Below are 27,288 nucleotides of genomic sequence, written 5' to 3'. Positions count from 1 at the left end.
GTTTGAATGGCGCTGACAAACCAGAAATTATGCCAGAAGTTCTGTGTGCTCAAAAGTGTAAATGACAGAGTTCCCTGCTTTTTAGGACATATTTGTCATATAGTATACTGTTTTTTTCATTGACAGCTTAGTTGTTTGAAAGAGGATTGGATTGATATTGGTACTGAAGGTTTCAGTTTGATATTGGACCAAAAAAAGTTGGTATAGAGTCCTCCTGATCCTTTATAAAAGGTGCTCAGAGATGCTTGATTTTCACTAAAATTCATCCAGGAAATGTCTTACTTGGCTTGGTTTATAATTCAATAAATGTAACAACAAAGAAAGAAACTAAAAGAGAGTAAAACAGAAAAAGGATTCCTGTATTTGTGTTTTATTACTTGTTACTTTTTACAAAGCTGTAATTTGTCTTCATCATACACCTTTCCTTGTTTATTTCCTCTATTTGCCCTTTACTTTGAAACTGAATATACTTTTGATCAGCACTTTTTTTTAGTTTACACTGCAGAATTAGAACTAAAAGAGGAATCGGTTCATTTCAGCCTTTGCTTTTCAAGATCCTTTTGGTTTATTTGTTTTTATTTAGTGTCTACTGTTCAAACATCCTCATCAGTCACACCTATGGAAAGCATTCAGTGTTTCCGGTGAGGAGTTTTGAAGTGCTGGAACATGTCTGTTAGCCATTCAATGCGCCTTCCTGGGCTCTCATGAATCCACACATTGTATTAACCCTGAGTTAGTCTAAAACAAAGGAATAATGTGATTCATCTCTCTCTCTATATATATTTCCTCTGCTCATTTGCTCAGCGAGCTCTTGTGCAGCATCGGTTTGACATTCACAGTAACGACTCCTCTGGTCAAAAGTCATTGTTTTTCTTTTCCTGTAAATTTGCCAGTAGGTAATTGCATTTTAAGAGAGCAGCAGAGGTGAGACCAGAAGGGAAAACGGTTTTAGGCATAGGAAAATAAGTTATGAATAGTAACGCTAACATCCTGTGGCGGCTGTTGCTCATTCACTTGGCTCAATAATACCATTCCTCTGTGAGCCACATTTAAGCTAAAGGTTTATTTTCATAGCCTAAAGGAATTCCACTATTTTTTTTGACTAAGGCAACCAGATTTCTAATGTTCTTCACTTAAGGGTTTACTAGTTTTGAAGCCGAGTTTTATTTCTGCTTGAATTGCTGCTAGGAGACTTGATTGTGATTTGTTTCAAAACAGCAGAGCTAAGTAATTTCCTTCACTCTGGCAGGTGAGTTAAAGCCTCAAGGGCGTCTTACTTATAGGCCTAAACACACACACACACACATGAGTGTTTGCACATATACACAGATGCTGAGTAAAGTTCTCCCATTTATGGGCTCCATATGAAAAAGCGGCTATAAACGCCATATTAAATCCAACTTTATTACGATAAATACTAGCACTGTGGACACGTAAGGAGGAATACTATGCAGCTGTGAAATATTAAAATGTTTGAGATTGATCTGGGGAACAATTTTAGGACTTTTTTTTTTTTTCCTGTGCTTCCCTCAATGCTAATTCTGACCTTTTGGATTCAGCCAAATCTGCTGTGGCAGCTGTAATAGCTGTCCGTCTTGTCTAGGCTAATTCATGAAAGTGTGTCAAGCTACCTCAGGGGGCAGGGAAGACGAGAGGGCTCAGGCAAAAAAAAAAAAAAAAAAAAGTGGTATTGCAGAGTTTCACCGAGCCTTTTGGTACAGAACTCTGTGAAATGCAGCCATCAGATGGTGGTGAAATCCAGTCTATTCTTGGCATCCTGGTTATGGATTCAACAGAGCACTACAATATGTGCATGTACAACATAATCATGTAGGGGATGATTATTTAATAAGCAGCATATGTTGTTTTATTTGAGCATGTTTAGTGTACTCTCATTCTCATTTATCTGTATTTAAGGAGATGATAATGAAACATTAGCGTGCTTGGGCTGCTGTTGTCTATACAATGACTTTAATTTCTTCTGTGTTTGCTTTGAGTTTACTCGCTGGCAACAGTACAGAGTTATTCCTGGTGTATCGATGGCATTCATCTGAAACTGTGCTTTATCTGACTCAGTCCGTGCTCTCATGTTTTTTTCATCCACGTCGCTACCAGCGTCCCTGCTTTTGAGCCAGCTTGAGCAAAACCGAGGTTGCGTCAGTTACCAGATCTTTAGTCCTGTGATCCATATTCATGTTCAGCATCGCCTGTCACCCCTGCAGCTGCTTTCCTCGCGGGGAATGACACAGATTTTGTTTATAATTATCATGCATTCTCTGCCAACGTGGATTGATTATACCCATGCTACTTTGTGTCCCCAATTTAATTTCTTGCCAGAAGGAATGTAATATTAACACTGCACAGTGGTACAACAGGAAATATAAGTTGTGCATTAAACCTTTCCAGTGCAGATAGTTTTACTTAATGTGTGCATACTGACACACTAAAAGAAAAACGATGTCTTATATGAACCTAAGAGTGATGACATACTCTGCTGGAATAAAATTCCTGGAGAAAAAAGCCATAAATAGCTAGAAATAGCTCTGAATGACAGATGACAAGGGTCAGGTTTTTGTTATTAGCTGTCACGGTTATGTTGAGTATTACTCACATTAATTTGGCAGGGACACTGTATGTGCTACAAGGCAATAACATAAACATTTGTAAGCTCGACCTAGAGGTGCTGTATATGATATATTTAAACAAGATGGCCGTCTGTTTAGGAAAATATTACAAGCAACATTTTTCTCCCGTTTTCTCTGATTCTCAAGTTATGCTTCCAAACTGCTGACCTTCCTCTCTGCTCCCTTTTTCCGCCCCCCCTCAGAAACCTAACACTCCTGGTGTGCACATTGCTTAAATCAACAGTATTCTGAGAGTTAGTGAGGCAATCACTTTTGAAGCAAAGCAGTTGAGAGGAGCTACCCTCCTCCTCCTCCTCATCTCGCTCTCTCACATTTGTCCTATATTCTCCAGGTCTTGGCACAGAATCTATATATTTCATCCTCAGCTCAGTTTGTTTTTGTTTGAAATATGTCTCACTCAGTGCTGATTTGATTTTTATTAAAAAGAAACATTTTTCATTGCAATCCTTTGGAATCCTTTTTTTTTTTTGTAATCCTCCAGGGTGGGTGGAGTATAAAAAAACAAAACAATTTATTGCTTCAATATATTAACGTTGTCCAGATGCACCAATCACACACACAATATTTTAGAGTCTATTTTTGTACTGGGGTGTGTGTGTGTGTGTGTGTGTGTGTGTGCTAGATTAATGCATCTGTGGCTGAATTTAGTTGAGCTTTGTGTGCTTTTAAGAGGGGTTTTCTGCATGTCAGAGTCAGCAGCATCTGTGTGTAACAGAAAAAACAAACAAACATTTGAACTGACACTGATATACACTGAGGGAAAAAAATTTAAAAAGTTAATCTATAGAAAGCAAACAGCCTAAAATCCTGAACCTGCACTTTTTGAGATACGATCTTTGAAAACATTGAGTCCTTCTAGCTTGATTGGGCTCAGTCACCAGATGAACATACAGCATGATGTCATTGTTTCCACAACTTGAACCACTTTCTCACTGCTCTTTAAACATGAAATCTGATTAGATGAAATATGCATATGCCAATATCGTCCCACGACAGCTCCGTCTGTTAATGTAATAGGCAAATTGCTTGCTAAGCTCATGTTTTCCTAACTCCTCTGCAGATTTGTGTTAACCACGGCCCATGAATTTTTCATTGTCCATATGTCATGGTATACAGAGGCCATAGAGGAGGATTTTAGAGGAGAACAGAGCACATGCTGTGGCTATATAGCAACATTTCATAATCAGGACACGAACTGTATATAAAAACAAACTGAACATCTGGTGAGAGACCGCTTACACATGACATCGCACATTGCCATGTCCTTGTGTAAAGAATAACGTGATTTAAGATGTGAAAGATGGATATTTTACACTATTAGCCCTAAATCACTCACAAATAGCTTTAATATATACTTAGCTTGTGTTTCATCATATCTAATGTGTCTGGTATGCACGGCACGGCAATGCTACAGTGCTATTATAACTAAAAGCACTTTCCTCTAGTGGCGTCAGCAGCATTAGCATGACTTCTGTGTTGAATAAGGCACAATTTTTTCTGATTATCCCTATTGTGTCATCAGTAACACACCAGGTCCGCACATATAGCAGTCGAACAGATAAATACATATCTGGCTTTGGGTAACAAGCTTATCGGAGATATGGAGCTATTATTTCCAGTCCAAAGGTTTCTCAGAGAAGCAGTTGATGGAGGATAAATGACTAGTAGAGAAGAAAGGACACCCACGTCTTACTTCAGTATTGTACCACTTGATTTACTAGCAAATGTGACATATAGTTTAAAGCACATTATATCCACTGAGGATGGGGGCAGTCCTCATTTTGCGCCCAGGGTTTGTCCCTACACTCATGCTACTTCTGGCTCTGAATATTTATGCATAATGAGAGGGAAACTGTCACCTGCTCTGCATAGTTGAATGTTTATATTTTAATGTAGTCAGTCATTTTCCAGAAAGATGATAGAAATAACCATCAATCAAATATTGAATGGTTGATAAAACAGTAAAGGGCTGCTATCATTTTAGTGGAAATCCACGAGCTGTTAATCTGTCATAAAGTGTGAGGTCTGTATCAACAAAAACATAAATTTGATTTTAATGCAGGGACAATGAAAATTGGTTTAGAGAAGCATAAAGTGTCTTTTATGCAGGTGATCCTAGAGTGAAATATTAAGTCACCATTTTATTTTCACACTGCCATCACATGTTATTGCAGCTGCCAGGAGTGACTGTCTGGAAATCTCCCCTTTTTGCTGCATTTATGGAAACTCTGACATCCCAGATTTCAAAGTTACCAGCCACAAACAATTTTAAATCAAACTAAGTTAAACTTATTATTCTTTTTCCTGTGCAGTTGTCTTTAGGTTAAATTTTCCCGTCAGCAGCTCTGTAATTTATGAATGCAGGGGCAAACTCTCACATGTTGGATTTCGCAGTGTCTTTGAATGCATCACAAAAGAATGACTTTAGACTGGCTCCTACTTGTAATAGCAGAACCACAAGATGTTAACAGTGGGGAAAAAATAATAGTGATGAAATGCTCAGTGCAAATGATTGCCGATAACAAGTGTGTTGCAACATGTATGCGCAAATTTTTTCATGTTGTCAGCTTCCAGGAATTAAAGAAAAAAATCTGGTAAATAAATTATATTTAATATACACATGAAGACACATGTAAGTGTTCTTTGAACTCCTCGAAACTTAGAAACTAACACAATGTGAATGTGATTTATTTTTTCTAAACTGCAAAGTCTTTTATTAATTACTTTACACTTGAGCTGAAGAGTTCAGCTTGACCTCATTCATCAGCTTAAATGATTACTCCATTAATACTTGTGTCAAATGCTGAGCAAGGTTTAAATCCAGCAAGATGATATTTACACGATAAAACAACACACAGAGAATCGCATTTTCATAAACTCCAGATGTGAGTTGTGATACAACCGCTGAATTTCCCTAGTAAAAAAATGTACAGAGTAGCATGTTGCAACCTGGAGTGAGTAAGTCTGACTCATGTGTGTAACTGAAAAACACTGTTTACAGAGTCTGAGTTTGGTGTGGAAACATCTTCTGAATGCACCCTTTTAGTCGGGTTTAAGTGTTCAATATATCTGTGTGGGTGGAGACTTTTGTTGCAGGCTGTTTCCCTAAAAGGTGCTTGTGTAACTTTAAGTGACGTCAGAAATCATTGTTACGCTGCTGATACATGACGGCAGCAAAGTGAGGATTATGCACTATGAATGTGATTGATGTTTCCAGTATTTTTTTTTTTTTTTCTTTTCTCCAAAGTGACCCAGATGTTTCTTGGAAAGGAGAGTGCTTAAACAGTGGCTCTGCTGGCTGCTGTTTTAGACATTTGTTTACAAATGTGTTAATTTTTTTTTTCTATGAATATGCAAGTACTTTCCAAACAGGAAATACAAAGAAAGGAGATAGCATGTCCTGTCTTTTTGTTGTTGTTTTTTTAATTTGTTTGTTTGGAGATTGTAGAATTAATTTGAATCCCTAAAATACAGTAGCATATAAACAAGGGGGAAAAAAAAAGAGAACAAACATGAAAATATCCATTGGTCTATTTTGTAATGAGAATGATGATTATTTATAATCACCACGGCCTAATGCTGTGTAGCTTTTCAGAATGATAAAGTCCCTATGATTGGGCTCATTGGCTGACTCGATCCCATCAAGTGTAACTAGAGCGTGATCTATTAGAATACATATGTTTTATTGATGTATGGGCTTCGTGTTTATCCTGGCATTCATTTATTTATAGGTCGATGCTATGATTTTTTTTTCCTCCAGTAATGAATAGGATAAGCCTTGAAGCTTATCCACTGCTCCCTTTCATCTCTCCTTCTCTTTCTCTCCCCCCCATTCCCTCCCTCTGTCTATCTCTCTCTCTCCCTCCCTCCAAAAGCCAAATTGAAATACTGTATTTTTTTTAAAGCCCCACTCCTACTGAGTTGTTGCTGCAGTCTGTCAGTATCAATGATGTGGAAGCGTTTGAAGGTTATCCCGTTTTTAGCAAATCCTCCACATTATGTAACTTTGACTCTGTTTTACATTTGCCACTCTTGAAACAACAGGGTGTGTGTATTTGGGACAGTCCCTCTGCGTGCTCTTAACATTTCTTTACAAAATGGGATTTATTTTTTAATTTCCTCTCTTGGAACAATGGCCATTAAGAGCTCTTGCCAACACTTTGGCACAGTAAAAAGCTGAGGTGACATGTTCACTTGTCAGATATTTACAGCTTTTATTGTGTTGTAGTGTTTTTGTCCTGACGGAAAAACAGCGTTATGACTTATTACAGTTTAAATCAACACAGAAAGGCATTGTGCCTCGCTGGATTTGAGCCAATATCAGATCTGGTTTTTTTTCTTGTACAGTTATACAGTGCATGTGGGTCTTGAGATAAATCATATTATTTGGTTCACTGGGGTCAGAGGTCATTGCATTCCTCAGTGTGTGTGTCAGTCAGTGGCTCTGGGTTAAGATTAAACCCACTGTTAATAAGTACTTAACAGGTGACACTACCATCATGAGGCAATCACATGAGGTGGATAAAATGAAAGACAAGAAGGAAGGAGTAAAGGAAGAAATTTTCTTCTTCCTGTTCTCACAGCTTATTTTGACTATAAATTAAGTTTGTGAGTTTTCCCTCATAAAACGTATAACATTGTAACATAATTCCCTGTTTACTTTGCAAATGGAAAGCTCGAGTCGACAGCCTTTATGAGTTTGCGCAGTGCTAAAGTACACACATTCACACCCCTGTTGAAACACACACCCCAATGAATCCGATGAGAATGATTTCATAATCCATCGCAATAATAAACTTCTTTGAACTGTTTAATTGGCTCTTCCTGGAACGGCACGGCTTCGCTTCATTTGATCTGATGAAAGAGTAATGTTGCTTCTCCCCAGGGGGAGCATGCACAACGGCGCACAAATAATGAATTAAGAACACTACCCCCCCTTTTTTTCCAAATGATTGCCATAATAAAGCAGGAAAATTCATATTGCACTTACACCAGTTTCCCTTAAATTGCTTTTATGTTTACTTGCTTATGTATTTAATTTTCAGAGCTTGTTTTAAGTGAAAATAAATCCAGATTTCTGGAAGGGTAATGAATTGAGTTCACATGAAAAGCATCATCTGAAGGAACCGCTGTCGATAGAAATGCCTGGAAACAGTCCAGAAACATTCCTCATGTGTGATTTTTGCGAAAAGTCACACTTGCACTGTTCTGGGAATGAATAGCCTGTGTAGCAAGTACTGACATTTGATTTGAAAGGCATGTAGTGCATGTAAAAGGGGAGCTGAAGTAGGCTACCAGAAAAGGGAGAGTGAAATATGTAAAATTTAAACTGACAAAGTCATGATAGTTTGGGAGAAAGTCCTCTCTCCTAGGCTGAGAAATATGAACATGACAGTCTGAATGGAGAGTCTGTGTACAGCAACAGCATGGTTGCAGAAATGAGCTCATTACTGGCAAATACACATACACACACACACACACACACACACACACACGCATACACACACATTTTTCTTATTACATTACTATGGTGAGAATATTCCATTTACATCTGCTAATTGTAACTCCTAAAATGCCAAAAACCTGAAGGCAAGGAAATTGGTGTACAACCAAAAACCATAACCTTAACTGAATTTTTTCCTCGGTTTTATCCCTGAAAAAATCTCTTGAGACTTGCCAGGAAATCTTTAACACATACACACACACACACACACACACACACACACACACACATACATACACCGAGCCCTCATGACTCTGCAAGCTAAGAGAATGATTTACATGATTTTATAAGTGTGAGATAAAAATATGGGAGAATATTTTTAATGTCCTGGTAAACACACACTTACACGGATGTGGGCTTGTCTCCATGGCAACATTAGTCAGAGCGTACACGGCCTAGCGTTTTTGACAGTTTCTCCTGATGATGATTGATAATTACTACCTGACTTGTTGTCCCCATCTCCGCAAACATATGGCGGGAGCTGCCCTCCGCCATATATCTGCCAAAATGTTCCCTTTTCTGATAATAGCTTTTTAATGTTGCGTTTTGTTGTGTATGCATAGCAACCCCCACCACCACCACCACCACCACCACCTCAAACACGCACACACACACATACCCTCCCATTCGCACCCCCCCCCCCCCCCCAATCCCACCCCTTTGTAATTACATTTGCTGCCGCTCACATAGTTATTAGAGAAGGGAAAGAGAAATAGATAGGAGAAGCAGGAGAGTGGGAGAAAGTCAAAAACAGGCAGCAGAAGGAGGGGGGGCCAAAATTAATTTAACTTTGAATTGATGTGTTCTGCGCAGTGCTGCTGGATTTAAATTTGACAAATTGTCAGGATTAACACAAAGAAAGAGCATTTTACAGTATAGTCACATATTAGAATATAAACAGCAGATAATAGCCAGTGTGGTGGGCTGTAGTTTGAAATGGCAAGCGAGACTCTTTTTATTCCATATCTGTGTGTGCGGTATTTTATTATGCAGTGTGTTTGCATGCGTAAAGCTCATATTTAGATGCAATTGGAAGCAATCTTGTTATATTCACAGAGGCCATAGAGGAGGATATCAATCTATAAACATGATTTATCTACTGTGCACTGTCTATAAAGGCATTAGCATAGGCCCTCTATTGTGGATCTTATTACCTGACTGTATGCTGAAACCACAGACTAACACTGCAGACCTGACCAGCATTTAAAACGTCAGCTAAATTCAAATTAAACATTGTAATATTCCTGTTTAGCATTTACTAAATTGCAGCTGCCCACACAAAATAAAAGGATGAGCTTACATGACAAAAAGATGGCACTTATTCCTTCTTGATTAAACATTCAGACCTGAGCTGCTTCTCAGTAAGTGTAGGATTCTTTATAGAGCATTTATTCATTTTTAAGCTTTATTCTAATTTTCTCTTCCATTTATTGGCCCGCTGTAACCTCTGCTTCCTGGAATAGGAACATTATCAGCATCTGATTATGTCTTGTCATGTTCTGCAGGCTAAATCAGATAAACACAAGTATCTGATTTAACACGTCTGTAGTTACAGATATTCCAGTTCACCTATATCCGACTGGCTCATATAATGTGTGTGGATCACCTGCAGCAGGCAAAAGCAGGGCACTCTGCAGAAACCGAAGTCATTTCTAATACTGGGTGATTGAGGTCTGCCACAGGCTATGGCAACAGACAGGCTCTGTGAAGGAGATAATGATGCATGCACACACAGCTGTCAGTCAGGCAGCAAAGGGGAATCGTCTTTGAGGAAAATAAAAACAGACTTTAGCCGATATGATGCAGCGTTTGTATAGGAAATGATAGGATTGGGGAAATAGAGTGAAACGGGATGTCAGAGTTGTTGAAAAAGAAGAGGAGATGTGGTGAAAATCTCACATGGATTCCCATCTTTGCATTGTGAATATATGCACACTAAAAACATGCAGATTAGAGCGAGCAAGGTTGATTTTTCACTGACCACTAGTGGTCCAAAACCATGCAGGTAGCTTTAGTTTCATTTACTCTGGGGATTTCTAGCCAACCCATAATGACACAGAGGAATGAAATTCAGTTTGTGGTATGTAACAATTAAAAGTATGGAAAATATTCTGAACTGGGATCTTTGAGCCACGGCTGTGTGTCCTTGGGATAATTGGCAGCCCAGCTGTGGGATAAGTTCCAGTGAAAACTTGTTTTTGGGCTTAGGTTGTTGTGTTAATGTTGACTCACAACAACAAAATAAGTCACAGGATTCAATACACCCAATCCTGACTGGTTCAACAACCAACACGCCTTTTTTAAAAGAATTTTTTAAAATTGTTTTAATGACTTTGTGCTCTGTAAATAGCTATCTTTACCAGTAAAGTGTAAAGAAAACAAAACTGAAATCCTCCCATCTCCTTCCTACCTCATTTCTGCCTTGTAGTTCTTTTTTATTTTTTCCCTTTAAATATAAATTATAAATATATGAACAAGATTATAAGGTGAAAGAAATTGTTGTTTTTGTTTATTCCTTCTGGCCTATATAGTACGTCACATTTCATATACTCCAGCCTCCGTTTAATGTAATAGTGTCTATCAGTGTTTGCTCAGCAGGCATGTGTTTGCCTTGGTGATTGCCTTCACCAATAATAATAATTAAAAAAAGAATTCCATGTTAACATGTATTAAACAGACTGTGAAACATAAAGGAGATTACCAGTAGTGACCCACCCAGTCCTAGGAGTTTTCCTATCTTTGCACTCACTTTATGCTACTTGCTCAGACAAATTTGCAGCTAGATGGCAAACATAGCTGAGCATTTAGAAGCCGGCGAGTGAATATTTGACATAGATAACAACATGAACATTCTCTCCAAATTAATATTGTTAAATATTTCAATTTTCACATAAATTCCCATGATCGTAAGTGAGCCTCATTTCACCTCCGTTGCATTAGGTTAGAAACATTTTATGCAGACAGAAATAGAGACATCAAAAAAAAAAAAAAAAAAAAAAAAAAAAAAAAAAAAAATAATGGGCTAAGCTTCTGTGTGTGTGTAATTTGGCCAAGCTTGCTCCTTAAAAAGCGCTTCAAGCAGAGTCAATCAAGGTGCTGTGCTGCTGAAAAGAAAGACCTGTTTACAAGAAACTGTTGAGGACCTGGGGATGAGTCGGTTGTACCTCAGGGGGACTGTTGTTAGACCTCTTTTAGAAACAGGTCGGGCTAATCCCTGCTTTTTACTCAGGCCATGCTCTAATAGTCTTGTATTACAGTGATTTTCTGTGTATTAGTAGTCAGAACAAGTTCCTGATACAGGTACTCTCACCAAACACAGTGAAAATTTGAAATCGTTGCTCTTGCTGCTGGGCTTTGCTGTGTTTACTGCTTTCTATTTCTTTCTCTCTCTCCTCTCCCTCTGTTAAATTGGAAGGTGAGTTTGTTGTTGTTTTTAAAGGCTTGGCACAGCTCAGATGTGTTTTTGTAATAACAGTAACTTGTAACTATTATCATACCTAGGAAGAAGCCAAATAATTCCTCATTAAATTCAGAATAGCTCTCAGGCACGGCAGTATTAAAATATCTTCTTATGGTGCAGATGCATTCATGGGCAAAAACAGGCAATAGCAGTGATGAAAATATTTCAGTATTACTGATGTGAAATCCCCCTGAGGTTGACCTAATATGAAATGCTGTACTCTTGGATTGTGTTGTGAAATGTTTTGCAGTTTATCAATGATAATCTTCCCCCTGTATATTTATGAGAAATTAATTAACACTTGTATCATCTATCAACCTACGGAGGTTTTGATGATTAATAAAAACAGTGTACTGTGTCCACCCACGCACACTCGCTCACTCTGTGGGCGCATTGTGTAATTTTTGATGATTGCACCGATGGAGATGCTTGAAGTATTACTGTTCATTAAAGTTTTTTTTTGTTTTTTGTGCTGCCAGTGTCTCTCAAATGACTCTGAGCTCAAACGTGCCCCGAGCGCAGGAACAGAGGAATAGCTCTGCTGTCAGATGTGACAAAGCGAGAATTACAAGCAAGTCAAAAGTGCCCGATGTTAGTATGTGAAAGGTGACGGTAGCTCCAGTCAGCAGCATAATCGTGGCGAGGAGGAAGCATCTAATGCTGCTTTACATAAGGAAAATCAACAGAGTTGTTTTGGTTTCCGTCATGGCAGTGACATAGTGAAATCTGTGTTTGGTTAGTTTGATTGGTCGCCTCGTAAAACAAAGGTTTTGTAAAGGTATTTCAATCCTTCTCTCCTTCTCTTGATGCATTTCTTGAGCCCTTACCATCACCTTTAAATTATTATGATAGTGTGAAATCATTAGCAGGACTGTTTGTATTTTCTGAATCTCTGCAGGCTGTGAGTGCAAAGTCATTGCAGCCCATACCCACAGCCACAATTAGGAATTGAAGATATGAATCAGAATTTCTTTTGATTTGTTTTTTTTTTTTTTTTCATAGGAGTGTGTGGGATTAATTAAAGCCAACTCTGATGAAGGACAGTGTTGAGAGAGATTTAAGCGAGTCTTTTAAACCAAAACAGCGAGTGTGGGTGGCGAATGTGTGTTTTTTGAATACCCAGTGGTATTTCGTGTAAAACAGAATCTATCGCATCCTGATTTATTGCTGGTGTGAAAGGCAAATGTCTCTTGTTTTAATTTGTATTAAGCAGCAGTGACGTGTGCAGCAGGTTACAGCACAAATGTGCTCAGGTGTTATTGCATTCTGCGAGAGAACCTTTTGAATAGCTCGCAACATGTGTCATAAATACCAAGGGAACAACAGACAAGGTATTAGAGATAAGCTTGAGAAAGAAACATAAGCTCACATGAGTTTTTCTCAGAAAGTGTGGTCAGAAGTGTGCAGTGCTTGAACACAAGTACTTGAAATCCCTCCAACCTCTGAGATCTTTGATGTACATATAGTGAAGACACGTGGTCGCCTGTCACTGCTGGCTGAGGAACCAGTCATTGCTGCCTTATTTTTTTTCTTTTTATTCTCTCTGGTACTGTTGGCTTGCTGCTTTGGAGCCTCCCTTGTCACTTCATTGTGCCTCCAGTGGAGTTAAAATGTTCAACCAAAGTGTAATATCACTTCACTGATCACACATTTAATGCTCCGCTGCTCTACAGATTAAAGTCTGTGTCTCGAGCGTTGGATCAGAGGGTGTTTTGTATCATGATTTGTCATGTGTTATTCATTATTTGTCAGAGTTTTTTTTTTTTTTAAACCTTTGGTTATTTTGTTTGCATTGTGACAGGTGCTATTATTGTTCCTTATGAGTCATGTTTAGTTTTTTTTTTTTTTTTTTTGCTTAACTCTCTAAGCCTGCTTCTGTTTTCCATTTAAAAAAACTTCCCCTTTTTCCAGTGGCATCTTTTTATATATACATGGAAATACAGCTGCTCCGTGCTTAAGGAGAGTCTCTCCTGGTGCTTTATGTTTTATAACTTGTGGTAAATTTCCAATGCACCATTGTAAGCCTGTATAGCAGACCTGAGTGACCTCCTTTGTCTGAGTGTGGGCGTATTCACAGGTTTAGTTTCATTTACAAATTCTTCCCCGAGGAGTACTCCTCCTCACCTGCACAAATAGATCTCTTCTCTCTCACAATTTTACAGTGTGTTTGGTTAAAAATCCTTTAAATTTACTGAACCTTCGCTGTGTAACTCATCAGGGAGTGACTTATTGAACTAATTGACCTGGAGGATCTCTCTTTGGAGAATTCATATTGATTATAAGATCTGGAACATAACTCTACTTGTCAATATCTCTGCGCTGCTAAACTGACTTGAGTGGTTATGCTATATTTGCTCTAAAGATCTGTTTGCGTTTTGAGGTTTATCAGCAGGATGTTACATAATTTTATTTTGGCTTTCCATGCTGCCATTTTGGCTATATCACCCATGCATTAAGGTTGTAAATACCAAGGAAAGAATTTCGCCCATAAATGGTGTTAATTCTAATTTCAAAATTGCATTTTATTGTGTTCTATCCTGGGGGACATACTGTACTGTACAGGCAAGGCCTTGTATTGCAACACGAATGTTACCTTTGGCTGCGAGCTATTCTGATAATTGCTGAGTGGGTGTCAGGCCTTTGGTGAATTTGCAACCAAGTAAGACAACAAAATATGTCAAAACATGTTTTTCACCTTACACTGCTCATTCTTGTGATACCTCACTCATCCTCGCTTTCCTCTTTGTTTGAACTTGGACCCCATTAGCTGAAGTTAGACGTAGTTAAGCTGTAGAATTAAGGGGTTGGGCACAGGCGTGAGTGGGAGTCTGGTTTCACGAAAGAGCAAATGGGGCATTTTTTCCCCAGTTGCAGTTTGTCTGGAGTATTAAAAACTCTCAGATGTTCTTGTTTCAAATGTCAGAACAGTCATCACTTCTAGAGAGAGATTATCATTTTACTTGCTTGCAATTGAATAAATGCTGTTTACTGAGCTAAGCAAGGTTATCATATCAAAGCAAAATTAAAAACAAATACTAGGTGAGTGCTGGTCATGAAATGTTCCCCTGATAAATAATACCCACACTGTAATAATTAAAAAGACTAACACTGAAGAGAAAACTAAACATTGATAGACGACAAAAAGTGAACTGAAAAAAGAAAATCCACTCACAGATCTTTAGATAATTTGTAGTATTTCTCAGCAACTTTTACAAGTGATTTATTTCAGCTTGACCTTTGTAAATGCCAGTAAAATGAATGATCAACATTTATAACAGCCTCATTGTGCATTTGCATAATATGATTATAAAGACGATTGTAAATTAACGTGAGCCTGCAACCTTGCGTGTGGCTCCCTGAGGCAGTTACAGTGGTGCTTTCATCCAAATGCTATCACCCGCATATAGTATAAATGTTTATGGTTTAAAGAGCAGTTTAGGCTGGTGGGATTACAATTTTTTGGTCATTGAGAAAAATATTGAATCAAAATTCTGATTTGAAAAGCTTGGGGGTGGGGGGATTATACTATGGGTGTCATGATAACCGTAAATTTGCAGTAAGAAGAGGTGACATTGTGTCAGTATGTATGTGATTGTCTTCTTGCCAAAGACTGTTTGTTTGCCCGCAAACGCCTCCTATACGATCAGGAGTTGAGCAACCAAAATTGGTACACAGGTTCTTATCTATGTCAGATATTATCATTATCATCATGTTGCCTAGCAACCACCTGCAAATGGACTAAAATGACCCATTTGAAGGTTTCTGCAACTGTAACACGTTAGAAAAGCATTCTGTCATTCTAATTTCATGACAATTACATGTAATTTATTTCCACAAAAACTTTCACAATGCGTGATATATTATGCCATCATCTTGCCTAGCAACCACCTAACAATGGACTAAATCACAGATGGTTCAATAGTGTAGCATGAGCATATACTAATATTAAAAAAACAATAGTGTTATTTTTCTTTTTGTATGATTTTGTACAATTATGGTAATATGGTTAAGATACTCAATTCTGATACTTTTGCCACCTCTGTGCACTTTTACTTTGAGTCTAATCTATTTTCTATAAATATTGTTATAATGTCTTATTGTGAGTCTTTTTTGACTGCGATAATTGCAAATTAAAAATCTAGCCTAGACCAAACTTTATGCAGTTGTTGAAGACTTTCACTCAAAGTTATCCATGTGAATCTAATGGTTGTTTTACAGCTCAAGGGATCACAATGTTTTCAGGACACACAGTCTGACAGCCGAGAATGTTTGTGTAAAAAAATGTTCCTCTATCTAGCTGCTTTTTTGCGTTGTTTCATCTGTGCCAGAGTGGTGAACTGATCTTCCAGCTGACCAAAATTGCCATTCTTTTAACCCATATTGCTAGTGTGGCTAAAATTAGGAAACCGCTGCACACATCTGTAGTTGTGAGTGATTATTTCTGTCATAAGTGTTACTCCAAAGTGCCAAATGAAAGGATGAGTTGGCCACTAATCCCGTAAAGCACATCAAAGTGTTTTTATACCCTCTAAGCCTTTAATTTCAGTTTGCCAAACAAATACAAAAAAACAGGCACAACACAATTATTTGTCCCATCCAGGCCGTCAGCAGGATCATTTGTCCGTCTACTTTAAAGAGGATCTATGAAGCCACCCTCCTGTTCATTAAGTGAGCATGCAGATATTGCACTTTTTCAGTCAGCTTTGTGAGCTTTATCAACTAAGACATCCATCACTTGAATTCTCCAGTCGGCTTGATATGTCTCTCTACTCACAGCAGCCTCTCAATCAATCAGTCCATTTTGTTGTGGTTCCCTGTGGCTCGCCTCTGTTGATGCATAGAACCATCAGAACCCTTCCTGAGCTGTCTCTAATGAGTTTTTCATTATCATTGACATCAGCTGAATAGCAATGAAACAGAGGTGCCAGGGCTGTGTCTAATTGAATCTGAGGGGGTAGAAATTATTAGACAGAACAATGTTTTAAATCTGTTAAAAGCGTTCAGCTGCATCCTGAGATCAAGTTGTCATCCTGTGCGTCTCTGTGCTGAAGTCATTTCCACTTTCGTGGCTCAAGAGGTTGTACTTTGTGACAAGACATGATAGGAATACCCCTTACCTGCATATATCTATATGTATTTTTGTATATGTGTGTGTCTATAACAGCAGTGTGTGTCTGTATTCTGTAGTCTTACTGGTGATTTTGTGTGTCTGCATGTGTAAGCAGTATGCCTTAGGGGTTCATAAAGGACTAGGAAAGAATCCTCTGGTCACTTCAAGTCATGTCTCCAAGTCATGTCAGTGTCCCAGATAAGCAGAAAGCCACAGAGTAAGAAATAATTAACTGAAGGGGAAGCTTGGTCAGCATCCATTTTTGGTGCATGATTATAAGGCCCATATTTGACTTGCAGAGGGGAAGTGTGCTCTTAAATGATCTCGTTCTTTTCTAGTACATTGACAAAAACACTTAATGCCCACAGAGTGTTAAAAATACCACATCTCCCAGGGTGCTGTAAAATCATCTTCTTGTGATGCTGCCTTTGTTTTTCTACCGACTATAAATGTCTTTGTTTCCATTCGACAAAATCGATCTGCACAGAGCCCATCCACGTTTTATTTTCCTTGTGTTATTCTAAAGCTGATGACTCCTCCCTTATGCAACTCTGCCACGAGGAGAACAGATCAGCACTTCTTCTGCAGCACAGAAAAATTCCTTTTACTTGACCTTGTGTGCTCGTTTCTGTATGTTTACAAAAATACATGAATGCACCATTTAACCCCTGTCTGCAGCATCTGCTTGCTCGATTTAAATTTGCTCTGTTTGGCCTTTGTCAATAAGTCAATGAATTTAGACTCGCTCACTGCCCTGTCACAGGGTGTTATGCAGCAGTGTTTTGCAGTAATTGCAGCTTTTTCTTACACAGCAGTATTTGACCTGATGAAAAATGTAAACAGACAGGCAGGTTATGTAACTGAGTGTAGGGTGTCGGGGGGGGGGGGGCAATTGGACTAAAAACAGAACTGCGCTGAGAGTGTGACCTCACTCGGACCTGCGATGTTTGTTTAAATCTGATGTCACATGTTAGGGAATTAATCTGAATTCAAACCTGAGAGCACTCGTAATCAGTCATTTTATATTTGTTCTGTATGAGATAATGTTTTTTTATAGTCATCAGTGAGTTCTTTTAAACCTTCCCGCTTCTTTTTTTACTTTATATATATATATATATATATATATATATATATATATATATATATATATATATATATATATATATGGCTTGTTGTACTTACACAAAGCCTAAGCGTTGCAATTTGGCGGAGACTAAATACACTGTGATATTCTGTGGCTTATGTGTGTGTGCCTTCAAAATTAAACATAAGTCAATAAATAGTACAATAGGATCTGTTATTAATTGCCTGAATAAAAGAGGGAGAATAAGCAGCAAAGTGGGAAAACAGTGGAGGGAGGAACACACCCAGCGCTTTCTAAGTAAAGATTACTGCGCTGAAAACGTGTTTTTTTTTTTTTTTTGGTGCCAAAGAGATGACAAATGCACAACAAATGTCCTTGGAATTTTCCCTGTGCTGTTTCTCCACAGCGTAGCGGTTGTGAAAATAACAACATGAATTGATGGGTTGCTGAGTCGTGATCATTTTACCCTTTTAATGACTGCCTCTTAGTTTTATTCAGCTCTGGTGTTATTGTAACATTCTCTTGATGGGAATTTGATCCGACAAAAATAATCACAGAGTCCTTTTGGCAGAGAACAACCTTGGATGTGATTTAATTGTCATTGCAGATGGAAAGAAAGAATGTCGACACTGAGAACTACATGACTGAACTTAGATTATTTGAAGTTTTCCTTTCCCTCCCCTTTGAGCTTATCTCTGTTTGTGTTGCTGCGAGGAGGCAAGTCACTCTGCCAAAAAGTTACATTACAATTGCGGGTTGACATAAACGTGGGTGTACAAAGGACTTGTAGGGCTTAGATACTTTATTGTGTGTGTAATGTGAACTGAGCAATTATATCTGCCAGCCTTTCAAACAAAGAGCTCCTATCATGCAGGTTCATGTGTTTTTAATTAACAGCGTTGAGCTTTAAGACATGAGCAGACTAACCAGAGAGAGAGAGACCAAAAATAGAGTCATGATCATCAGTACATCTGATGTGCCATAGTACAGTGTAATTATTTATGATCTTTTATGATGGAGTGAGGGGAGGGAGCAAGACAAAGCATTTTTATGTTATATATGTTGCGGTTAGAAACACATACAAGCTATGTTTTTGAAGCATCTGTGTGAAATATTTCTCTTAGCACATACCGACTGTTTAAAATTTCTTCCTTTTTGTGGGTTTCTCGGTTAACCAGCATCTGTCATTTTCATTATTATTCTAACTGCTTGACTGTTACGACGCCCTCATCTGTAATCTTAAAAATACATCTGTCTGAATTTAAAATGGAGTTTCTCTTATAGGCTGGGAGTGAACTTGAGGATCGTGTTTACTAGCACATTGGAGCAATTTGGCAGCCTGCAACCCCATTCAGCACAATGTTGCACTAATCCAGTTTAAAAATAATTAGCTACAGGCTAGCAGGCCTGTGAAATTCCTTTCCCCTGATTATAAATGTTCCTGTCATACCCTCCTTCTATGTTCCCAGGCAGGAAATACATACTTGGGCTTAAAAGGTTTTCTTTTTTTGAGCCTTTTTTTTTTTGTTCTGTCTGTAAAATATAGTATGTTGTTATGAAAGAATTAGATGTTGGCAACAAAGACGTGGAAATACTCTGTGATTTTAACAAGCGCACAAATTTCCATTTAAATGAATAAATCTAATTGTCATTGTTCCCTTTCCTTCAGCTCCCAACCTGAAGGGGCGACCTCGGAAGAAGAAGCTGTCCATCTCTCAGAGGAGGGACTCCCAGAGTCAGGGTCAGGGGTCATCAGGGTCAACCCAGGGTTCAACAGCAGTGACAGCACAGGAACCCTGCAGTCCAGAGGGCAAAAGTACAACCAAGGTAAGATAAGTTACTTTCCCTGAGGGAATATTCACAGCTGGGACAAGAAAAATACTTCTTTGAACGAAATAAATCAAACAAAAGAATAAAGAAATTGGAGAACTGTTGCCATATAAACCTGCTGTGATATCACGGGCAATAGACTAAACAGTCCACTAGAGGATGCCTCGTCAGTGTCACCGTTTGTCTCACATAGGCATTCAAAATACATGCCTGCATGAATGCTCCAGAGATAACCCTAATAGATTAGACTAGACTAGAACTGTATTTTGGCAGCTTTGACTCAGATTCTGAGTTATGTTGTCCTATAATTACAGGGTTGAAAGTTTGATCCCTGGATTCTTCAGACTGGCCTGGAGGAAGCTAGAAAAGGCTAGAAAACTGTTATGGTTAGACTCAGTAAGACAGTAATTTATCAGCTTTTAGTTAAAATGGTGGGGAAGCTGTTTGCTGTTGCCTGCAGAGCGTCCTTCACATGACTCTGAGCGGACTGAGAGGAACTGCTCTGCCACTTCAGATGTCTTTGCACTTTGTTGGAGAAAAAACTGTTTTTTCACACCAAGGCAAGGCAAATTGACACTAACATGGTATCCTCTAGTCTGCAGGTCTGTTACACACTTTGGCTGTACAATATACATACACTGTAGTGCAAAGGGATGTCATAAATCCACATAGGTGGAGTAAGGACACTTGGGAATTGCAGAATATTTAAAAATGATTATTTGATTATCTGATTTGTGCTTCCATGTTTGACTTATTTCTAAATATAATGTGATTTCACTTGACTCATTCATTGCTGATAGATTATGATATTATGGTATCTTTTGTTGAGAGGTATTCTTCTTGCCTGTGTCTCTTTTCTCATCCTCCAAATACATAATAACCTCTATCCAGGTCCAGTATAATCTTAAAGTACAACAGGATGTTTTATCTTTAATTTCACAACAGTTTGCGCCATCAAGAACCACTCGACTCATTCTGAAATCACGTTAGTTGACGAAGGAAACTGGAAACCAGTTAGTATTGGAAACAAGAAAAAGATCATCAAGTCCCATTAGTAGATCTTTGTCATGTTTTTTTATTGATGAAATCAGTTTAGTGGTCTCAATTTTCATTGATATTTTGATTTCCTATATTGATTTTGTACCTCTGCACTCCTTTATTGTCTGACATTAGTTGTAATATTCATTGTGAAGGAAATATCTTTGGTAAAAGCTCTTCCACAGTTGTTATTCCTATGACCTTGGACAGTTAAATCAATACAAGCAATTCTCTCTCAAAGCTGGAGTCAAATCTATCTGTGCCTAATCTATTATGACCAGAAGAGCTGCTTCATTGATAATCAATGAGAGGTTCCTCTGTGGCTATTAGGAATATTTATTTGTGCTTAAACCCAAACAAATGTCATACAAGCTGTCTGACATCATTTGAATAACACTTCGTTAAGGGTTTAATTTTCTGCTAAATACATCCGCTGAGTCTGTACACTCTCTCTTTGCAGGTCAAACCCAACTGTAAAACGGTACCCAATGGAAAAATAACCACACCAGCCAAACAAAAGGCCATTGGCCTCAGTAAGAAATCTTCATCTGAGGAGAAGGAGAGAGGAAAGGAGAAGGAAAAGGAGAGGGAGGAGAGGAGCGAGAAAGAGGACAAGAAAGAGGAGGAAACATCAGAGGAGAGCCGAGCAGAGGAGCAGGCTTTCTTAGTAGAGCTCTACAAGTACATGAAAGAAAGAGACACGCCCATAGAGAGGATCCCCTTCCTCGGCTTCAAACAGAGTGAGTAGGACAACTTTTTCTCTTATTCCCTCACTGGCATTGTTGAAGCAATGGAGTACTCGACTTGATAGTAAAAATTTGTGCGGATACATTTTACAGGAGTTATTTTGAAAATTTAGGTCGTAACATCGCCACTGGGGAATGTTAGCAGGCTGAGAGGAGATTAAAAAAATTTGAAGTAAAAGACACCTGTAGGAACAAGCAAAAAAAAAAAAGCCCCAAAACCTCTTCAGAATTTCCCTGCACAGAAAAAAGAAAGCACATTATTATTTGAACCCTAAAATATCGTGTGCTTGGAGAAAAGAAACACAAGTATATGTCTCAAATTACAGTTTAACTATCAGAGTGAAAGTGCACTGTGTAAGTCATACATGTTGGTGTGATAGACAGGGGAAAACCTTGCACGGACTTTAATCAGCATCTCTAACCACATGTTATTTATGCAGAGCCCCTGTTGTGATCAAAGGAGAAACTTACATTTTAGTCAGGGGCAGACTTTCTCCTATCCATCCAGAGTATGAGAGCTTCAGGGGCTCCTATATGTGACAGGCATTATTTTAATACCTCAAAATGTAAACTGCTGCCAAAATGTTTAAAAAAAACAACAACAAAAAAAACCAAAATCAGTCTGTGGTGATAATAAACTAAAGAATTAATATTCTATGTTGAGAAAAATTATGTCTAGCAGTTAGTAAAAGACTCAAGAGATTTCCTGTCAGAGCACATTTTGGCTGGCTTTTATATAAAGAGAGAATATCTTCTCACACTTGTCAAAGGGGTTTCCTGTGAAGGCCAAGAACGTCCTCTACCAGTGTTAAAAGAACATCACATGTATGGGAAACACGTCGGCCCGAGATGAAAGATTTCTAATATAGGTCGGGTGCTTAGCTTGCACTTGGTGTGCACAGGACAGAGAAGAAAAAAATGCGCACCTAAGCATCAAAAAGGGCACGCTGTGGTCCCTTGAAAGTAAAAAAAAAAAAGTGTGTTTGCTTTATGTGTTTGATGTCGAGGCAAGACGCATGAGAATGTGGGCTCTCTTCTCAAACTGTGGTTTTCAGATTTAGTTCATGCTCAGACTTTATTCAAGGAAGGACATAACATTTGCATTCATATCAGAGGAACCAAGGAGAATTTAGTCATTCAGATCAGAATTTAGCACGACAACGCCAGCAAATTAACAAGAGGCAGGAGAGGGGAGGGGACATGTCTATTGAATGTAACAGTAACGGTTTATAGCATAGTAAAACTCATTACTCTAAACTATTACATGAAGGTAAGCTGTGGTCGCCTCGACTCTGCTAACCTCACTGCGGTATTTTGACAGTCCTGTCATCCTGACTGCCGACATGTTGTTGCTTAAATAGGTCATTGTGGTTGCGGGAGATATAAAAAGGGAGTGAGGAAGACGTAGAGAGACGTAGGGAGAATTACATACCCAACGCACTTTACTTTTAGTTGGCATTTCTCAGTTTGAGCTCAGAATAAAGTCGAGGTCCACGCGCCAACTGTTTTACATACAGTACATGCTTTGAATCTCAAAACCAGACACATCATAAGCAAGGCCCTCATTAAATGGTGAAATCATGCTGTTTAAACTTCGTCCTTGGCAGCGAGCGCACATCAGCACATGTAAAGAGGAGTGGGAAAAAAAGAAAAACACATCATAATTAATACAACAAACCCTTAGATGTAATCAGGCGCCGTTTTCATAGTCTTCTCTTTAAACCTGCTACAAATGCATTAAAAGATCAGAGCTCACTTTCCTGAAATGGAAATGGAAATTATGTTATTTCAGTTGCATTTGAGTAATAATCTTTTATGAAGTTCTCCAGAGTTTAACAAAGCAACAGATGGTTGATTGATTTACCAGACTTACCCATGCTTTGTTGGCTGGATAACTAAAATATCCATTTGACTCACCTCCAAAAAACCCTATCTGAGCCTGAGCATAGACTATTTCTGTGTATTATACCTCATCTTCTAGCTGTAGAGTCTTACCTTTAAGACCATAATAGTGCAGCTTTATAGTCTGGCTAAGAGATATGACCGCTAACCACCGAAATTCAGTCGGTCTGCCTTTACCTCGAATGACTCATAACCTATATTAAACAGAGAAATGCTAATATTGCTGGTTTAGCTCAGCACCCACTTGTTTTCCTGCCTCACTCTCATGCGGAATTCATGTTTCACTTCAAGGTTTGTATGAATTAAACATCTTAGAGCACAGGTGCTCATCTGAGACCAGTCGACCCGATATTCAGTTTACTGTCAAGATAAGCACAAGATGTCTTTACATTTGAGAGGGTGAAGATTTTTCTTATTTTTGCTGAAAGTGGAAAGGAACAGTTCCTCGGTTTAATCTAGAAATTATTTCTATTTCCAGTTAATCAGTGATTCATTTGTGAAATTACAAAAAACAAAACACTGATTGCCAGTATCCAAAGTGATATTAAATTAACTGCCTTGTTCTCCCTGCTAGTATATTTAGTAAAATGAAAAGAAAAAGTGGCACGGTGGTTAGCACTGTTGCCTCACAGCAAGAAGGTCCTGAGTTCAAATCCACCATCTGGCCAGGACCTTTCTGTGTGGAGTTTGCAGGTTCTCCCCGTGTCTGCGCGGGTTCTCTCCGGGTACTCCTGCTTCCTCCCACAGTCCAAACACGTGCAGTTAGTGGGGATTCTAAGTTGTCCATAGGTGTGAATGTGAGTGCGATTGATTGACTGTGTTAGCCCTGCAACAGGCTGGTGACCTGTCCAGGGTGTACCCAGCATTTCGCCCTATGGCAACTGGGATAGACTCCAGCCCCTCCATGACCCTGATTGGTTAAGCAGAAGAAAATGGATGGACTGAATGGATGGATGAAAAGAAAAAGCAAATCTGCACATTTCAGGGTACGTCCTGGACAGGTCACCAGTCTATCGCAGGGCTGATACAGCCAATTTAGAATCACCAATTAACCTAATGTGCATGTCTTTAGCCTGTGGGAGGAGACCGGAGTACCTAAATAATACTTTTTTTTATATTTCTGCCTTAAAATTGATTTTTTTTTTTTTTAAACGAACCACTGATTAGTTGCAAGAGATCTTTCTAGCCCTAAACTCACTGTTTCAGCTTTTTTATTTTTACTTTGAGGTGACTCAGTTTAGCATTCCTCAATCATTTAAAAGGCTATGAGCACATTAGCACTTGAATTGCAGAAAACAGCTACCAAGTGTGGCTGCAGTTTATTCTGCTGCCATTTAAGTTGCATGGCTGCACAAGAGATTGTAGATAGATAATTGTGAGTTTGTGAATGTGGATTGAGGAGGAATAAAACAAGAGTAAAAGTGGTTACACTGTATATTGTGAATACCCTTGATCTCTAAGATTAACTGGTAAGTGCGTGTGTGCGTGTCTCCATGTGAAATTTTTTTTGTGTGCTTCAGCGCTCGGGCATCAGCATGTGATTGTGAACATCAGTTCCAATTTGTCTCCTTCTTTCAGCCTTGTTGTCTAATTGCCATGCCATCGGTGTGTCATTGAGGCTGCATTGTGTTCCTGTTTTGTCATCCTTATCTCAGTGATAATTGCCCCTGCCAAATAGAGGGGAATTAAGAAAAGAAATTGTTAATGACAAGACATCTAAGAAAAGGCATGTTCTCTCATTTCCTTTATGTGTCCTGTTCCCTCCCAGTCCCGTGTGCTATTGTAGTAATTACAGTCGATGCATAACAAGCTAGTTAAATAGACCATCTTTCTGTTTCTACAGTCAGAAAGCACAATACGCCAGCGTGCTCAGTTCAAACAGAAAAACCTACCCAGTTCCCTTTGTTATTCCACCCGTGCATTGACAACGGTCGCAGAGAGGAGGGAAGGAAAAAATCAATGCTGTCAAATGCGGAGATAGGAAAATGTCATTTTGACAAATGCAAGGCTTTGTGTACGCACAGATTGAATTTTGATGGATTTCTCCCCAGGCGAGGCCTCTTTTTCTTATTTATAGGCCTTCATATAAAAATGTTAAACAATGATGTTACAGAAAGCAAATACAAATGTCATTGGCACAAAATTCTCCCAATGAACTCGTGAGTTCTTTGTTTGTGGGAAATATTTTCTTTCAAAGACAGACAGCCATTTGAAGCCTTTCTGAAAGCTTACGTGGCTATTTTTAGGAAAATGTTACACAAGACTTGTATTTTGATATGGCCTGTCATGGGGTATTTGCATGGGAAAATCAATGCAAATGAATTTGCATTAGTTCAAACAGAAGTTGGAGCATATTGCCAAGCGTTTGATGCTTTTAATGGTTTTCATTCATACCTGCAGGCGGCAGCTGAGGGTTAACACATATCTTTGTCAGGATGAAGCATATGCTGTATTCTATCACATAGCCATGATTGTATAAGTGCTCAGTGTTCATTTGCATGCTTTTACCTGGAGTGCAGAATTGTTATGTGTGAAATTATGATGAAAAGCTCCGGTCCAGGAATATGCAATTACGATTGTCTTCAATCTGTCTCATTAGTTTTATTGTTTAATCTGTACTTTCATTCATTTATATGTGCTCTGTATGGTTCAGTGCTAAACTGCATTTTATTGAACTGATACTTTCTGTTGGTGCTTTTAGACTTTGTCATCAGCTTCTCAAAAGTTGCCTATTGCTTTATTTCTTACATGTTGATGCAATAGTACTAACAACCCATTAATGTAATATATAAAATTATAGCACCCAGAAAAGGAGCATTGTGCATAAAGACTACTTCTACTTTTTACCTAAACAAATGGCTTCAACTTATATGGCACCTCTTTTTTTGTTTTTGTTTTTGTTTTGTTTTTTTACATTTTGTTATGGCTGCTTTTAAATAAAAGATTAATATTCATCTCCTTTTCTCTTGTGTAATGACTGTACATGACATCATGTGTTTCAGCTCAGGTCCTTTCCCAGAGATCCTAACTGCTTTGTTTGTCTTCTGTCTCTCCCAGTCAACCTTTGGACTATGTTTCATGCTGCTCAGAAACTCGGAGGATATGAGTTGGTAAGTATTCACACATGTGGCAATATATATTCCTGCTTTTCCGTGACGCTCCCTCCCCACCCTCCTTCTGTTTCCCTCCAAAAATCCACACTTTTTCTAAATTGTCTCTCCCCCTAACGCTGTCCTCCAACCTGTCTCCCTTCTTTCCTCCCTGTCTTTTATTTCTCCGCCCTGCTTTTACCCCTTAAGCTCAGTCACTGTTTTCCCAAGAAGAAAGTTTTGCTCAGAGCCACTTTTAGCAGAAATGATGCTGTTGTTTCAAAACCCCCTTGGAGTGGAAAACACATGTTCCTCTGTTCTAAACTGGTCAAAAGGAAATTGGTTAAATCACTCATATTTTCCCATTTGGGGATGAAGTGAAATGCACATACATACCCACGTGTGTGCAAGTACTATATGTGAGTTCACACACAGCCAGAGTGAGTCAGAAATAAGGGTGTATGAGGCATTTAACTTGGCAGCCTTACCTGCCTTTTATTCACTTACTATTCATGCGCTACGTATTTCCAAAGTGAAGTCAATGTTTGATATTAAGTCGTCAAGTGGATTGCTCATGCCTTTTTCTTCATTTGCTAGTTTTGTAATGTCGTCCAAACAGACAGCCGAACCAGGCCGTAAACAGGATACAGCTCATATAAATGGGGCTCATATCCTTTTAAAAACCTCATATCTGCAGCTGATTATCTCACATTTCATGTCATGGCTTTGTTGGCTCTGTGGCAGCCGTTATTTTTTTGTGTTTTGTGTTGTAGCCCGTCCGTTATTCCCATCTGTTATGGGATAAGGGTTTGTAGCAGGAACAACTGACTGCATGATGTTAACAGAGCTTATTATGTTAGAGAATTGAGTGTTGAGGATTC

General features: G+C 38.6%; 1 protein-coding gene across 1 annotated transcript in view; it reads left to right on the top strand.

Moving 5' to 3' along the window:
- arid5b (AT-rich interaction domain 5B) overlaps positions 1–27,288 on the top strand; it is a 76,310-nt gene that overhangs the window by 35,626 nt on the left and 13,396 nt on the right. Inside the window, exons 5-7 of the mRNA XM_030748227.1 lie at positions 19,472–19,629; positions 21,131–21,410; positions 26,376–26,428. Coding sequence (XP_030604087.1) covers positions 19,472–19,629; positions 21,131–21,410; positions 26,376–26,428 — 491 coding nt within the window. The remainder of the gene's footprint in view (positions 1–19,471; positions 19,630–21,130; positions 21,411–26,375; positions 26,429–27,288) is intronic.

The sequence above is a fragment of the Archocentrus centrarchus genome, chromosome 15 (genome assembly GCF_007364275.1).
Source record: "Archocentrus centrarchus isolate MPI-CPG fArcCen1 chromosome 15, fArcCen1, whole genome shotgun sequence".
In the NCBI taxonomy this organism is placed as follows: Eukaryota; Metazoa; Chordata; class Actinopteri; order Cichliformes; family Cichlidae; genus Archocentrus; species Archocentrus centrarchus.
The sequence above is the reverse complement of the archived record's forward strand: the minus strand, read 5'-3'. Positions and strand labels throughout refer to the sequence as shown.